The following is an 18,520-nucleotide window of genomic DNA, read 5'->3' as shown; positions in this document are numbered from 1 at the left end:
TTCTTGATTATTTGTAGTACCCCTGTCTAAGCATGGCAGGCCAAGTGTCTGACTGATATAACCAGTAGATATAATGCATTTAGAGTACTGCATTGATCATATAACATGAGTGGTGTATTCCAGCTAGCTGCCAGTAGCTACAGCAGCTGAAATAACTTCTTGAGTGTTTGCTGTGGACTGGTCTGAGCATGCCAAGCCAAATGGGGGACCGACCAGTACACATAATCTGTTCCTGTGCAGACAATAAATGGCATAAATGCCTAACTCCATTGAGTTGCACACACTGCACAGAAAGTTGCACAAAAAATCCAAAGTTACTGTGACAAATTATTTCCAAGGAGTATGATGGAAAATAACATGCACGCAGATCCTAAGTTACATCCAACATCCACACATTTGTATCTACCAGGCCTCACTGTGCTTTATGTGTTGGTTTGTGTGTGTGTGTGTGTGGGGGGGGGGTCTCTTAAGCCTTGGAGCAGTCAGATTTAATGCCTCACATTCATTCCTCCTTCTGTCAGTCACTGTCACCAAGCAACAGTCTGTCTTATCAGTGTGAAATGTGACCCTTTTTTTCCTGTCGAATTCCTGTTGACAGTCAAGTCATTACTCTTTAGCCCTTGTTGCCTGCACGTCCTTGAAGATAAAGTTAACACACTCAGCGAGTTTGCTTTGCCGTGTAACTATAAATCTACTTCATTGCTCTGTGAACGGGGAGAAAAACAAGTGAAAGAATAGCAGAGGTGTTTGTGGGGGGGGGGGGGGGGGGGGGGGGGGGGGGGGGGGGGGGGAGTAGGAGGGAAAGCCAGCGACACACCGCTGGACCGCCCCTGGGGATCAAACCTGCTTTGGTGACAGGTGAATCAATCCGATGGCGGTCGACTCAACGGTGCACATATCCAGCGGCGCACGTGAGTGGAAGTGGAAAACACCGCTGTGGGCTCTGCATGCCTCTGCCTGAGAAAGGCCAGCATCCAACAGAGACTAACACACATTATACATCAGAAAATCAAGCACCGTGTCTCTGAAGTCCCTGAGTGTCAAGAACACAAGGACCTAATTAGGATTTTTTATTGTCAATGGGTCTAGTTTCTAGTCTTCAGAACCTCTTTTTACATTTTACAAAAATATTTTAGCAAATTCAAAACCTAATATATTCCTGAGATGTTTTAGTATATACTGTATGTGGGTGGAAACCCATGTCATAATGCTGGCACCCTACCCAGAAACATCCATTAGTCTGTGACTTTTATTGTATTATGATAAAGTAAAAGCTGTCTGTGAGGCTTTTTCACTCTGAAAGGTAAACTCTTTACATCTGAATGGTTGTATTATTTTGCAGGAAAATGCTCTTAATATAAAGATCTTCAAAATTGGCACAGGATGTGGGATGTTATCTGAGCCGGCTCTCCGTAGGAGCTGTTGAAAAACACTAATGTCAGGAAAATTATGGTCAATTTGTAGCACTGACGCAATGTCTGTGTCTAGGATCAATTTGTCTTGGCCTACCATGAAATATCTCAACAATTGCCATTGAACAGACATTAATAGTGCACAGATGATTAATCCTACTGACTTTCGTGAACCCTTAACTTTTCTTGTAATGCCCCCAGTTTTTTAGTCTGGGGAACTACTGGATGGATTGCCATATATTTTGGTACCACAGTGTCCAGGCAATGTGATGACTTTGGCAATCCTCTGATTTTATGCCTGGTGCTTATTAGCAAATGTGGCACCCTAACAAACCAAACTAAGATGGTGAACGTGGAAGACGTCATATCTTCTGAACATGAACATGTTGTCAAGTTATTACTCCCCCATGTTGTACCAAATCATTGAACAAAAAAGACTGAAACTTTGTCCCTCGTTTCATTTTTGAAACTCATTTGCATGTAAAGAGGATTATAGGAGATCAAATGGCAGCTGTATTGTGAGTATAAATGTTTATAATCTACATGGTCTCAAAAAACTTTAAATTTTTAATAATTTCACACAGATAAGGATCTTTTGCTACAAAACAGTGTAATATATACTCCCGCAGCAGGTTAGTGTATGTGGAAGCCTAAAGTCAATGAAAGCGGCTTGTAGCTTGTTGGTTGATAGTTCCATTCCCTTCAGTACTTAAACCCTCACCCAGTAGCTATCAGCAGCAGCCTGGCTGGACAGGGCAGCGTCCAGTTTGAGATACTGAAGATAAAACTTTACTGAAAGACTAAGTGGAACATGTCATCTTCAGGGATAATGGCAGTTGTTAGATTTAGAGTGCATTAAACGTGGGCCATAATTGGTCATTTGTACTTTTTAAGACTGCATCCTCCTCTGGAAGGTCTGCATCCAGGGACCTTTTAGTGGTTGGTTTTTGCATTGGCTGCAGTTAGAATTTGATAACGTGACCTTATGTAGACTCACAGGGAGACAGTGGGGATGGCTATTTATTGACAGAAGTGTGGCTTATCACCTGGACGGCAGACCGTTGGGACAGTGGCAGAGGCAATTAAAGGAAAACAACAACCAAAAAGGCGGTTGGAGGGAGTGTTAGGGAAATGGTGTTGATCTTAGAGTCAGCTCTATGTCTCAAGGGGTCAATCAGCAGCGAGAACACCAGACTGTATACCAGACAAGAAGAAAAGAAAAGTCCATTTATTGTTGCTTAAGATCAGCAAAGTTCACACAAAGGTGGCTTCTTAAAGTGCCACTGCTGGCATTTTGGTTTTGTTTGTTGTAATTAAGTCTTTCTCTCTCTCTTACACACACACACACACACACACACACACACACACACACACACACACACACACACACACACACACTGTTCCCATAATTGGACTGACAACTTGCGTCCTGGAATTCCAGGCTCCTGTGGTGCATATCTCGGACAGGGTTTCCAATCATTTCATTGGAGCCACTTGTGGAATGGAAATCTGTCATTCAAGTGTGAGCCTGAGGAAAGGGAGGGAGGGGGGGCACCTTCAATTACAGAAATAGAATCAGATATGAGCGCTTTAAGGGAGGATTGAGATTAGCGGCCCAATGATCCTTTAAGGAGCTATACAGAGCATGATGGATTGAAGGGGAAGGGGGAGGAATTGATTGTGAGGGGGAGACAAAAGAAGCAAAAAGAAAAGGTGAGTGGAAAAATGCAGAGTTGAAGGCAGGCGGTGGATGGTAAAGGTGTCGAAATGAAAGAAGAGAAGATGGGAAATAGAGAGCGGTGGGAGGGAAGGAGCAGGAGAAAAGTTGAGAGGAAATTAAGGGGATAGTGAGGGAGAGAGAAAAATGTGCCAAGACATTGAAGGTTAGAAGAGCAAACGAGAGGAAAATTGTCCAGGAGAAGCGGTGAAGGGAAGATGAGGGCCATTTTAGATAAAGAGAAGCAGTAAGGAAGTAGTGGGTTGGAAAGGAGGAAGGAAGAGGATGAGGGAAAGAAAATTGTCAGACGTGCTTAAAGGTTTGAATTTACCCAGTTGAACCACACAGATGCAGTAGCACATTTGACCCCATTTATTTGTAATCCTGTCCACTTTATATTACTCCCAACAATTGAAAGCCTACCACAGCTTTTTAGATTGATTTCATGCCCTCCAGGCTGTTCTCTTTAAGAAAGTCATAAATATCAACTTGCAGGGAGTTGTTCCGGTTTCAGAGGCATTCTTTGGACAGCTATTTGGAGAACGCATTCAGAATATGTGTTTCAGCAGAATCCAGTGTTTCAAAGGACAAGTACATTAAAATACGGATACTATATTGGGCCCTATCTTTGCACCCGGCGCAGCGCAAAGCCCAACGCAAGTGTCTTTGCTAGTTCAGGGACCAACGCAGTTATCAATTTCCCATCCAGCGCCCACGTCGTTTGAACAGCAAATGCACCTGCGCGCATCGTATCTCTCCCTCCTGCTTAACAAATCCACCATCATGATAGCAATGTGCCAAGGTACAAACGCGTCTGGCTTTTAAATAGAATGGGAGATGACACTCTGAATGGTTTATTGCATGTAATGCCCAAAACACACCTATAATTGATTAACACTAAGCACAGCCATTTTGAACCATGAGCCTGATGCACTGACCTTTTTTCCACCGTGAAACTAGCAAAAGTGGATTTGTGGCGTGTACAAATCCACTTTTGCTAGTTTCACGGTGCTAAACCCTTAGATTGATAAATAGGGTCATTAGAGGGCATTTCTAATCTGTAATACTTGACAAATTCCAGTAAGTTTGCTAGAATTAGCCCTTTCCTTGAACCTTTATCTCCATCAACCTGCCTCATTTCCCCCCCCCTACAGTTAGAGATTTCCCAATCCCCAGAGCGTGCTCTGCATCCATCTGTTGGTTCATTTGCGTGGTTGAGATGAAAGGAAATCTGTAGCCAAACATCAGCGAGTAAGATTTTTTTAGTTGGGCAAAAAAAATTGGGGCTGTGTCGGTTCCTCAAATTGCAGCTGCACTGCATTCTGGTCTATTGAAGCTCCTGTCAGTGGAGAAATTTGCATTCTCTCCTATAATGGATTCATTCTCTCTTGATGGAATTTTGGTACAAAATTAACAACGAAAGAACAAATCCCTTTGTTCTCTGATCCTCGTGGTCCGACACCAAGACGTCTTCTGTTGGCATTTCATATAACGGAACAATTTTCTGCAATCAAACACAGCTGTAGCTGAAAATATCTGCTGTGTGATGTCTATATTTGGCCTGTTATCTGGGAGTGAAAAAAGATACACCACCAAACAATGTGACAACAGATGCCAGGGTCCAGCACTCAGGATGACAGTGTTAAACACCATTTTGCAGGGTGGCTTTTTTCTTAAAGCTCATGATTTGTCCACTTCTCACTTATTATTCATCTGCTTCTTTGTTATCAATTTCCCTGGCAGTTATTTAGACGGCTACTTTAATAACCCAACATCTTCTTGCTTCCAGGGCACAAAGCAGTGCTCATCATAATAAACAAGCATGATAATCTATTACTGTAACATGTCAGGGGATGAGTCATTGCCCTCCACATGCAGTGTGGTGAAGGGAATAACATTTAGATTTACAACACTGACAAAGTTCACACCTACATTTGTCATCTGAATGAAATATTCTACTTTCTGCTGCTTTGCATGCAGAGGAAGGCTTTTCAAAGACAATTCCTTTTGGTAATGAATGCAGACAAATACCATCTGCAGCTGTTTATACAGATATTGTGGCTGTATGATATCTGGCGTGAGTGGACTGAATTCAAGTCAGGGCAGGGTAGCTGTCTAGCATAAACACAAAAAATTCACAAGCTAATGTCAATTGAACTTAGGATATGAAAGAGTGATGCCACTGCCATTGGCGTATGGGCACGTTGAAGCAACTTTAAAACAGCTGAACTGGCAAATGAGCTCACTGAATTGGGTGGTATGGATTAAGCTGTCAAACAGCTTGATGAGCAGGCTGCTTCTGTTTTTACAGTGCGTCCAGTTAGGTAGTGGAATCAATAACACCTGTCAGATCTGCCTGCAGGTCATTGACACCCTGGGATGAAAAAAAAATAGTCTTTGTGTTTGGATCACAAAACGTTCAGTAAACTATAATGAAAAAAAACAAGTGATTAATAAAAGACTATAGACACCACTGCCAAGTCAGGATGCATCAGACAGTAGATTGATTGCGACGCCGATGCACCCCTTTGACATATAATCCATAAAACCTAGAAACAGCGTTCAAGTCAGAGCTCCGTTCATTCCTATGAGAGTTGCCCAATGGAGCAATGAAGCCAAAAAAAAGTTCAACTTCCTTGTGTAAAACTACCCAGATGAACGCGGTGCTGCCGCATTACAGGGCCCAGGAGCACTAGAGACCTCCGCCGGCTGAGCCGGATACTTCCAGTTTAGCGCTCCGTTAAGATGCACGTGGATTAAAAAATGTAATTGTAAGTCAAGACTTTCCAAATGTTATCGGGCCAAATTGATCAAATTCTCAGAGTTAAGTCAAGTCCATTTGTCAACAAGTCAATTTGCGGGGGGTTCTGATGCTCTAAAAAGAATTTCCCTAATGACAATTTGTTTTGCCAGGTGAGCTCATTGGGTTGGAAAAAAAAGTATTTTTGGGGTCCATGGCGTCAAGTGAAAGACACAAAATTTGTAATTCCAATGTTTGGCTGCTATGTCAAATTGGCTTCAAAGTCTGGCACACTTCCTGGAGGCCTGATACACCTTCCCCAAACGAGCCAGATGCAAGCAAAATCAATCTTTTTTTTTATAACCAATAGCCCAACATGAAGGACACTGTCATACCTCACAGTGTAAAACTGTTCTTCAGTTTGTCTTCAAATTTAAAGATAATAAAATCACTTCACAGACACTCACCCACGGCCTTCAGGGAGGCGTACTTGTTGAGATCCTTGTTTTGCTGTTGCTGTTGCTGTTGATGCTGTTGCTGTTGCTGTTGATGCTGCTGCTGCTGCTGATGCTGTTGCTGTTGCTGTTGCTGTTGCTGATGCTGTTGCTGTTGTTCGTAGACATGAGCCAGCTGGCTGAGGGCAGGGTACGGGTGCTGTTGGCCCATGTTGGAGCCCGGCCCCATGCTGTTGTTCATCTGACCGCCCTCTGTGGGCAAAGACACATGACAGGACAAGGTTAGAATCAGGTTTAGATCACAGTTTGAAGCTCCACTTACAAGCAGTGCTGGAATGTAACTAAGTACATTCACTCAAGTACTGTATTTAAGTACAAATGTAAGGTAGTTGTACTCGACTTGAGTCTTTCTACTTCTACTCCATTACATTTCAGAGGTAAATGTTGTACTTTTTACTCCACAGCATTAATCTGGCGGCATTAGTTACAAGTTACTTTATAAATTAAAATGTTTGCAGACAAAACACATGTAGTTTCTAACTTACTACCAACAATATGTAGGCCTACAAGTACAGCTGAAATGATTTGCCAATTAAACGCTTTGTGGATTGTTTCTAGTTCAAGTTGTGAGGACTTTTCTGCATTGAGTACTTTTACTGTTTACTGTTACTTTTTCCTGATTATATATACATACATTTGTTTAAGTAACATTTTCAATGCAGGACTTTGCAGTGCAGTGGTGTTTTTACTTGAGGAAAGGATCTGAATACTTCCACCATGGTTACAAGCATCCGCTTGTATATAACACCCCCCTCCCCCTTTTAATACTGCATGCATGCTGCTTTATAAATGATGTCCATGCTCCACAATTCTCAGGACACATTAACACCTATCCATGCCAGTACCATCAGCTGATGGACTCTTGCCATCATTCTACAGCTGCACCATATATGTCACTCTGCCTAAACACATAGGAAATCAGAATGCTGATATTTTATATATATATATGCATCTACTATATATATATATATATATATATATATATATATATATATATATATATATATATATATATATATATATATATATATATATATATATATATATATATATATATATATATATATATATATATATCTGACAGTACTGCATCTACTGTCTATTACATGATGAGGTTTTACCAGTACTCTAATACTGACACAGAAAGAGTGTGTGCGTGTGTATGAAGTAAGAGAGGGAGAAGAAATTTCAATATATTGCTGAGCTGACATTTTTTTATGAACATAAATTAACTGCAACAAACAAAGCATTAGTTCTCTCCATTTGAATTATCTTGTAGATACATCCTAATTCTGGCGTCAGGCACTGTTTTCCACAGATGTGCAGTAAAATAAGTTGGACTTTAAAAAATATCATTGCTTGAGTTTTGATGCACTCTTAAATGCAACTGCGGTGGTCAGGTTGCTGTCGCAATATGAGCAAAACTGTATATTTAGTTTTTTTTCTTGCATTTAGTTGAGCTACTCAATAATCTTTTTCCATGTTTCCTATATAGTGTTGGGAGTAACGTAATATACCGGCTACAATATCAGTAACGTGAGTTACAACGCATTTTAACGCATCATTTAGTGGTGTTTTGTTAAAGAAGTCACCAACACCGCAAAACAAGCAGTGAGTATTATTTCCCGTTGCTGTAGCCGATGGTTAAGATGACTGAAGAGACAGATACATTTGCGAGATGGCCATTATTTTCAGGAGTTATTACGCTGCGTTAAAGCGAGCTTTCCCGTTGTACATTGCAATACATGACATTCGCGGGTGTAAGCAGTATGATTTTTTATTTTTTTCCTAATGTGAAGGAGTAAACCGCTGGTGACCATAATATCCACCTCAGGCATTGTGACATATCTTAAATATGAAAGTAAATACGAATACTGCATGTAAAGGTACATTTTCTCTAAAATGATAAATAACAGAGTCAAACTTCTCAATATTTTTTGGGGTGATTATTTCATCCCTTTACACTAATCTGGACACATTTTTTATGTTTTGAGTCATCACAGAGCCAGTACTTCAGAGGTACAGTACAACACATCTGCCTGCTTAATAAAGGAGTCAGCAGTTAACTAAATGTGGGGTCACATTCTGACGGCTGTGACTAGTCATACTGTCGATGGTGACCTGTGAAGTACTGACTCTGTGATGACTCAAAATAAAAAAAAACACTGTGTCCAGAGTAATGACGAGGGCTAAAATATTGAATACTTTACTGGAACAGTAAGATACTTTTAATTGAGAATTTTCATTTTCTCCTACTTGCCTATTGAACGTTTTACTTCTTGATTTTAATAGCTTTAGTTACTTTGCATATTCATATTAATTATACAAAAATGAATGAATAATCTATGATGTATTAAAGTGGATAAAGAGGAGACTTATTGATCCAGTGGTGAAATTCACAAGCTTGCTGCCGAGTCAAACGTCTGCTGTGATTTTGGTGAAAGTAACTCAAAAGTAATACAAAGGTAGTGTAAATCATGCCAATTCAAAGACAGTGATATTGTGATATAACTACACTCTCAAATGACAGTTGTCAGTTGACAACTTGTAATCTATAATGTATTACATTTTGGAAGTAACTTGCCCAACACTGTTCCTTTTCTCTAACTAACTATTAATATGGGAAGGAGTTTCGGCTTAAAAAGGAATTAACTCTTTTTGACACCTGCCACCATGTCAAATACAATCTCCCTTTTTCAAACCTAACTAATGCATTCCCCTTATTTAAAAAAGCAATACATGTAAATGTAATGCGTGAAATGCATGAGTGTACTTTCCAACATCTTTGCAGCACATAAAGCTAGAAATAATCCGGTGCCTCTTCATCACATCAAATCATCAGTATAACATATGCTGAAGATTTACAAGAAATTCTGGAAGCTTTCCAGTATGTTCTGATTGTGATTAGGAGCCAATCAGTCCTCCAAAGCTCCAGCACATTCTCAAAATAGCCCTCTTAGCCATGGCCACATTTGATTAGTGAATGGGTCAGCCTGCTGAACCTACATCTGCACCTCCTCTGGAAGTTTCAGGAAACCAGACGGCATCGGTACAAATGGATAAGAAGGGCAGCTCGACTGAGTTATCCAAGAGCGGTGGGGAAGTGTAGCAGTCTGACTTTAAAGCACAGCTTAATGTCATAATATGTGCGGGAACTCAGAGGACACTCTCTTCAGCATTGTTCTCTTGCTGCGCTGAGTCCGACAGATAATTGCAAATTCCTGTTCACGAAGGCGAAGGTGTAGCCTTGCTAAGTGAATACATTCTTTTAAAAGCCCCAAACTTCCACTTGATAATTTCAGACATAAGAACGACTTAAGAAACGGAGAGTGAGAGGAAGGAACGACAGGGAGAAAAGTGAAATGGAGAGAAAGGGAGAGGGGATGAGAACGCTTAAAGAAACTAAGATAGTAAGGGAAAGTAAGAAAAATGGCTGCCATAGAAAAATAGGAGGTGTGTGGCGCACAGAGGGAGATAAACAAAGTCCATCAGGGAGTAAGCACAAGAATGTAAGCGAGTATCCGGAAAGCGTACCTCTTATGGGGAGATTCTGAGGCTAACGAGCCATTACCTTCCATTAGCATTCCATTGACTCCCATTCATTTTGGCGTCACTTTGACAGCACATAACTTTACATCTAAAGACTATTTGTCCTTTGTTTCTAAAGAAACATGACAATGTATAAAAGGCTCCATCACATTGTATCTCACTTTATGGCTCTATCGAAGGAGCTTTTGTAAAAATAGGCTAACAATTGTGTCACAACCGACTTTTTGTCTTACAGTAGATAAACTACACTATAGTTAGAAGAAGCTCGCAGGCAATCGGGGGGGACGGGGATGTGAAGGCGTACAGCCAAGGGAGAAGCCCATGGAGAGTCCATGAAAGCATCAGAACTAAATATTTCAGCAATGTTTTGATGGATTTGAAATATGACATTGGGAATGATTGAGATTTCTCTTGGCACAGCCACTTTCAGACAGGTTGCTCATGTCACATCTACTTCGTCAAGCTCAGTTTGAGGCTGCGCAGCAACGCTCGGCCATCACCGGAAAAGTGTTTCTAATTGACTTACCCGGTCTCCGTCGAAGTCTATGACTTCGCTGTGTCCATTTCTTTTACTGTCCATGATATAGACGGAAGGTAAAATGTAGACAATCTCAACGGTGTTACGGACTCTTCCTCCCCTCCTTTCAGCCCACTTATACGTGCTCATGCAGCCTTTTGTTCACTATTGAGCCACGAGGTGAACTCAAAGGCCTTAATCCTGCACAGTCCAACTGTCAAGCAAAGCAAGGTGTGTTGTTACTAATTAATTACTTAGCCCTGGCACTCACTCAAACCACACACATACACCTACACAAACACTGACTGACAAGGTAGAGAGAAAGTATTCCCCAATGCGATGAAACATCCCATGGTGCTTCAGGAAAAGAAAAAGAAAGGGGTGGAGTTCAGATAGACATCTGGCTTACTAAAGGTAGACGTGGATTTAGGTAAATGGAAACAGAAGTCACTGATTCACCTTCTTTCTCATGCATCTAATAGAGCCTCTGCAAAAAACATTTCCTTCGGTCGTGATGAAAGCCGGTCCTCTGCTTTTTTGTTCATAGGTGGCTAAAATGGCTGGAACAAGGTCACCAATTTTCTCATTTCATAATGGACTTTGCCTGGTTCTAAAACACAATTGTAAAATGCAAAATCATATCAAAGCACTTGTCCACCTCCTTGTTTGCAGGCACTCTGCCATGGACTGGCTCGCAGTGAATCATGAACAGTCATGTGTTTATACTAAATTGTGATTTTATGCAAATGATTTATGTTGATCATAAATAAGAATCTGTTGAGATAATATTTTTAAAAAAATGTCATTAGAGAGACAATGAACACAAGGTATCAAACTGGACTCATGTCTGCTCTGCTAAGTTGGCAGGCTGTTGGCTGTTATGGATGTGACAGGTTCACTGAGCCACAGATAAACATCTGGTAACTGTGGTGCATTTTGGCTTAAAGCAATAACTGCACACTTTGGGTAAAATACATTTTCAGCCTTCATTTTGACAGGACAGCTAAAGAGACCAGAGTGGGGGGGGGGAATGACATTTAAACCTCTATATATACCGGATATGGGCGCCCGCTCTACCAACTGAGCCATCCGGGCACCCCTACACTTTTCACTGCTTTGGTGCAGAGTTAGATGAGAGGATTAATAGCACTCGCAAGTGCATTAAATATGTAGCTGGAGCCAACAGCAGACTAGCTTAGGTTAGCACAAAGTATGGAAACGGGAAACAACACTCGGCTTTTTCCGGTCTTCCGGGTCTGTGCTCTCTGAGTTTCTGAGTTGTTGCATCCAGGGAATGACTGTGACGGCACTCTATCGGTAGCCTGGTCCTACCAGACTTCATTTGTATAGAGAGTCTGGCCACTCTCCATCGACAAGCGTTAACTTTCTTAGAAGGCTCTGTTAGATCTGCCCAGAGCCACGCTGGATCACAGACATCGCCCCAGTTCTGACATCACAACTGTACGGTACTTTGTACACAACTGTACTTTGGGAAACGGACTGTGTGCATTTATCTGTGGATTGAGCATTTATGCTTTCACGGTATTTCTATAGCACCTTGATTTGCTTTAAAACCAACAAAAGACATGTGGGAACAATAGCAGAGTGAACCACATTCAAATTCAAAACTGCACTTCTATACTGTAAATTGTTAATGTATTTTAATTATTTGGTGCTGCAACTTGCAGCAACAAATAATTACAATTATTACATTAGTATAAAAACAAGAGTGCCAGTCCAAATTTTGCCCTTAAAACCACCGTTTTTATCCAGCACTTGTTAACATTTTTGACTTTGCATAATTTAGTTTTGAATAGTTTTAAAGAACCAAATTCAAAAGCAAATCAACACCTCAGAAAGGCTTAAAGTAAACACTGTGATATATTCAAGAAAGTGTAGCAGTGCTGTTAGGGTTACAACAGATGTGCTTGGACACATTTTCTGAAACTGATCACATAAATGAATTTAAATATATGCTAATTGTCCCATTAGAGGAATTATATGCAATTGTATCTCTATTGCTCATGCATTAGATCCACAACATAGATTAATGCTGTGTACTGCTGCCCCCGTCCACAATCTTTTCTCCTGCAGTTATCTTTGCTTACAAAGTGCTATAATTATTTCATGTTTATAGACACACTGTGTTAGCTCTCATTTGACAAGGATGAGTGGTTGGCGATTTGAGCCAAAACACATATAATTGCCGACTTCTCCTCATGCAATCTTAAAAATCTTCTCCTACTATTGGTCCAGGATCTCTTCGTCAAAACCTCTCATCCGTGCGTTTTGATCTGATTGAAAGGTTCGCACACAGAGCGAAAACACACACAGCAACGCGATGACATCATCACCTTATGAACCCATTTGCCAGGATGACTGACACGTGTCAGCAGGATGCCCATCTGGATGATGACAAGGATGCAGTGGGAGTCTGCTGGTGTGGTCACAGTGTGTCACCAAGCTGAACCAAAAACACACTCCTTCTCTAAAGTCACCGCAGCCTTTAAACTCTCTTCAGAGACAGATTTAATTCCTTCTTTTGGAAGATTTCTCCAAGATTAGGGCTGCAGTTAACTACAAAGAAAGAAAACTAAATTGGATAAAGTTGAGAATCAGTTTGACAAGCAGCAGTTACAAGCCCATTGTGTTTGGGTCAAATAAAATGGACAAAATTGAGATGCCACAACAATGCTTCTCTAGGGGTGGGGGGGGGGGAATATCGATTCTGCACTATTGTGGTATTTACCGTGGCAATAGTGTATAGATACACGGATGCCAAGTGTCAATCTTTTATTATAGAAACCGCACATGAGAATGTAACTTTTTGTTACTCGAACTTAATTGCTTTTTTAGTCCACTAGATCTTTTTAGATGAAATAGATGTGGAAAAAGTTTTCCTTTGGGGACATCCTTTGACGTTGACAAAAAAAGTTGCTATATATATATCGCAAAATATCGCACAATGTGTCGTATTGGGACATTAGTATTTTAATAATATCGTATTGTGGGGCCTCTGGTGATTCCGTCCCTATTCTCTTGATCATAGTATACATTTAAGACAATACTGATTCAGATTCCGATTCTGATATTTCAGCCACAGAACGCCTTCCTAAGATACTGGCTCTTGCTATGACTTTACTAAACATTTCAAAAAAGCTTTAACAATATAACTGGCAGCTGAATTCAATAAATCTGTAGCAGCCCGAAAGGCTAGGTCAGACCTCATTAAAAAAGCCAATGTATTAAATTAAAAAATCCCAGAAATGGAATTAATTTTAAGAGAAAATTGCTCAGTACAGCTCAATAGAACCCTCCACCAAAGTCTAATCACCTCAGTTATTTGGCATTTTGTCAGCCAAGTTGTACTGGATCGATGACAGCTGAATACAGTTACTGAGTCCGAGATCATGAGGTCAACAAAATCAATGGGTTGAGTCCTGATTGTACAGAAAATATTGTGTTCATGACAAAAGCCAGATGACATGTTCACAGAGGGGGTGGTGCTACAAGAAAGAGCCCGAATGCACTCGTTCTTGGAGGAACATGTTCAAACTGGGGGAGCTAATCCTTATTATTGAATTCCTTCATTCATTTGTCTGATTAGTATACAGACTTTTCAATTGAAAAGACCCTTCAAAAATCCTAACACAATTTTAATAATATGCTCTCTTGGTTTCTTCAAAGTAGATGGCTGACAATGGATGCTCGGGATTCTTAGAAGTTGCAGTCCAATCCTTGAACTGAGGGGACTGTAAGAGGGCTTTTATACTAAAGACTTTATGGATGCTCCCTTTATGTACAAAAACAGATAGGCCTTTGCCACTTTTAAATGATGTAACCATCACTGCCCAAATACTTCCTTGAATCCTTTATGTTGGCAAAGATGTTAAGCAATCCATCCATTAGAGGGCTTATTCTTTGGTACCTGACCAATCCCCTCTTCGTGTCATCATGAAGGCCAGATATTTAACGTTTCCAACCCAACTCACTGGGCTTCTCCTCAAAAGGTTTGGCTATTTTAACTATTTCTTCATCGTGTCCTATGGTCATCATGTCTCACTTGAACTATGCTCTGTTTTTTGCTCCATAAGCTTTCACAAAACTTGCACAAATATGCATAAAATGAACCGTCAGGCTTCCTCCATGACGTTGAGCATCAATGAGCCTTAACAATAACAAAAAAAAAGACAAAAAAAAAAAACTTGGTCTCTTTAGTGTAAACTAAAGTGTAAAAAGTACTTTACAGAACTTTCATGTTTATTAAGCCAGTACTTACCTTCCACTCCAAGCAGTCCTGCAATTGAATTTTCACACAAAAAAGGGATGTAACACTTTAATTTAATCTCTTTTCTGGCATTTTTTAAACTTTATTTATTCAGAGAACGTTCACTAAGAGGAAGCCTCTCTTTTGCAGGAACGCCCTGATCCCATTCACACAGTTACACAATCACACCTGGAAGCAGCCCGGTACAACCACAGTCGGGTCTGGTGAACAGCAGCGGCACTGGGCTGGCCTGATGAAAGGGATTTGTGATGTTTGTGTTTTTCCACCTCCAAGATAAATCTCTTGTTACCCATGGTGTTGTAGAGGAGGCATAAACCATTTTTTGGGGATGGGGGGGGGTATCTTTTAGTGTTTTGGCTGTTTTATATCCTGCCCGGCCGTCTGAACAACCTCCGGATTGAGTCAAAATAGACGTGGTACGTATCTTATGCTGCGCGGAGCCGAGAACCGCTTTACGCACGCTTTACGCACGCTTTACGCACGCTTTACGCATGCTTTATGCATGCTTTTGGGATGCACTTTGGCGCGGCTGGTGGAATATCAAGCATTGACCTGAATGGCAGTTTTGCGAAAACATGCCGAACTGTTTGTGAGATACTGTAACTGTTTCGTTGTATTTTCCCACTAAAGAAGTAAATCCACAGTTCTGCCTTTTAATACTTTTTTACTGTACTCATGCAAATTTTTCAAATATTTTTACTTTTACTCTTTACATTTGAACACATATCAGAACTTTCTACTTCTTACATTTGACTAAATTGGCTTGTTACGTTTGTTTTGTACAAAAGGTTGTACTTAGGGCTTAAAGTAAAAAGTCTTGAGCCTGAAACATTTTTTTGGAAGGGGGAACGGGGGGGGGGGTCCACATTTGACATGCACTCATTCAAGTAAATTTGACTGGAAAACAGTTAAAGTCCTTCTTACATCATACAATAAAAAAAAGTAATCGTTTTGAGAAATAAAAAGTTCTGGATACATTTTAACTTCTTCCAATCATATGTTAAATTAAGAATCACTGTACATTTTCATAGTGCAATTATATAATTCTACAATGAATCATTGTGAAAAATAATCTTTCTAAATGTTGTGTTGTTACTTTGGCCAGGTCATCATCAAAAAAGCAAATTGGTGGTTTTGTCCATGTTGACATTAGTTGCTTCGTGTACATTTATTAAAAACTTTGATAATCTTTTCATATTGCTAGACGTCTAAACTCTGGGACGAGGCCGTTGTGTTTAAATAGCGGCCACGCTGATTCCAAACAGACAGCTTTGCCAAAAACAGTTTGGGCTTTAGATACATTTCCGTCATGAACGCGCACAGACATATTGTTTTTATCGCAAACACGGTCGGTCAACACAGGCGCAGTCGCAGCGGTGGCGGTAGCCATCGATGCCGTTAATGTACTTGTATGACAGATTATATAGACCAAAGCTTTGGGACTAGCATCTAGTGACTACCAAGTACTTTCTCACCGCTGCTGCCGTAAAGTGAGTATCTTCCTTGAACACACGCAGCAGCCGGGTGCTTTCCATCTCCAGCCTTTACCTCTTGTACTCTATTTATGCACAGTGACATTTCTTTTTAACTCCTTTCTCAACTAAAGATGTAGCTAAAATTTTTTAGCTTTTCGGCAAGGATCCACCCTACTTTGCATCTGATTGGCTAGAACATATTTCATTGGCAGGTGGAAGTTCGATGATTGGTTAAACCTAGAGCATCAAAACCAAATCCCATGCAGACTTTTTAATTTATTTATCATTCCAAAATAGTCATACCCCAGAAATCTGGCAGCAGGCCCAAGTACTTTAAGCTCTGCGTTAGTTACTTACATTCCTCTCATGTGATTGGTGGGTGAAATCAATTGATTAGAAAATATAAAACCGCATGCAAGTTTCCAAATGTATTTATTTACTTTTCCACAAAGCAGGAGATCTGGCACGGTGCTGGAATACTTTAAGGCCTGCGTCTTTCAGGAGGGATTGTAAGTGCATGACTGAGAATCGTGCAGACACGTGCCTCACACCGCAAGCGGGCGTGCGAGCCACACAGAGACAAAAGTGAGAGACAAGATAAAGAGACTAGCTGACCAGAGGATAATCCCACGTTAATAGTGGGTTTCATTGTTATTATTTGTTTGTATATATATATAATCCCTATACCTTGTGTATGGTAGCCTTTACAATGTTATTTATTTCTTTGCACAACCACACACACACACACACAGCCATAGCACAGCTATGTACTGTTGCTTGATTGTAATGAAGCAACAACAAAGGGACTTTAAATCCAGTCTTAGTCCTCACTAACAAGTTTCAAATCATTTTACTGGAGTTACCATTATTATTGTTCACGTCATCAATACCGAATTCAATCTAATTGGCTGGGAACATAGAGTACTGTCCGTTGCACTTGACGCACCCATACAAGAGTACTCAACAGATTGGGCGGCATTCATTTGCGGCAATGTGGTGGAAACGTTAGAAAATAGTAGTTTGGAAGGCGATATGATTGAAAATGAAGAAACTGGCGATCCCAGAGATACTACAACTTGAGTAGGGGAAGTGAGTTATTTTGCCATCGCTGCTCCTAATCAAAACCGTTCAGGTACACCAGGTTTCCGTAGACATGTGGGTGTTTTTTCATCTCCCAGCTTGTTGAATGGCTGCCAGAAGACTTCTAAAAGGTCAGCTATTATGATTTTTCTCAGACCTCTGTGAGCTTGACAAGATGGACGTCTGGCTTTGCGAGATTACAACTGCCCACTATGACAGATTTATCATTTCCTGTATATCATTTTTTTCTCAAGGGCTGCTCTCAATAGGCTGCTTGTAAAAGTATTTTGTAAAAGTGGCTGTAGAGTGGCTGAATCGTTGCTAGGTTACATCAATCACTGACAGGAACTGGGAATTTATTTATATATTGTTGTCACAGGGTATTTCTTCAGGAATTTAGTGTAAAAGCAGGGGATTTGATCATCATTTGGTTTTATATGCATGCCACCATTGAATTTTTTTTTAACATTGAAGAAACAGACACTTACATGAACTCACCCTGCAGGGCGAAGGCGCAGGAATGTCAGGATTACAGTATGTGTGACTGCACTGATGAGACAGCCTGTGATAAGCTTAAGACCGCCAGGTATCAGACAGTTGTAGTGCAGTCGGCAACGCGCAACATGGGTGCGCACTACAGTACGTGATGCCGCAAAGGCAGAGTCACACAGCACCAACACACAATGATTGCAAAGCAGCGCTGTCTCCCTCGTGGGAAGCCAGACGTTCAGCGTGAAGCAGTGAGGCAATCCTCCCGGGGCAGACAAGGTATCTGTGCTTTGTTCTCATGCCCCATTCTGTAATACTGTGTCCTTCGATGTGTACTATATAGTTGTGTTTGTGTGTGCAAGAGGAAATGAAGAAGCAAAAAAACAAACACAAGAGAGACATCAAGAGAAAACCAGGGCACATGTATGTAGGAGTGCTTCTATCTCCTGCTTGGCCTGACTCCATAGCTACTGGCTGTACAGTGTAATTTAACTGCTTGTTTGATTCGCTGCTGAAAATTGTAAGCAGCTGACTCATCTATTATTCTCTCTTTCTCCTCACTCTGCAAATGGATAAACCCTCTTCTTTTCTTCAGCTGCAAAACTGCCTCTCTGTCATTATTCAACCCTCTCCATCTCTCTCTTCCTCTCTCTTGTCATGGCAACAGTATTCTCCCATGCAGTATTTGCTCTGCAGCACACGGCGAGTTCTCATTGTCCCGCAGTCACCCTCGCCCAC

At 40.8% G+C, this 18,520-nt stretch overlaps 1 protein-coding gene across 3 annotated transcripts in view; it reads right to left on the bottom strand.

The window, feature by feature from the left end:
• Window positions 1-18,520, bottom strand: part of shisa9a (shisa family member 9a) — a 51,454-nt gene that overhangs the window by 3,176 nt on the left and 29,758 nt on the right. For all 3 annotated transcript variants that reach the window (XM_034860587.1, XM_034860589.1, XM_034860588.1), the window contains exon 3: window positions 6,337-6,576. In XM_034860587.1, the coding sequence (XP_034716478.1) occupies window positions 6,337-6,576 (240 nt within the window). The remainder of the gene's footprint in view (window positions 1-6,336; window positions 6,577-18,520) is intronic.

The sequence above is a fragment of the Etheostoma cragini genome, chromosome 21 (assembly GCF_013103735.1).
Source record: "Etheostoma cragini isolate CJK2018 chromosome 21, CSU_Ecrag_1.0, whole genome shotgun sequence".
Classification (NCBI taxonomy): domain Eukaryota; kingdom Metazoa; phylum Chordata; class Actinopteri; order Perciformes; family Percidae; genus Etheostoma; species Etheostoma cragini.
This window is presented reverse-complemented; position numbering and strand designations above follow the sequence as displayed.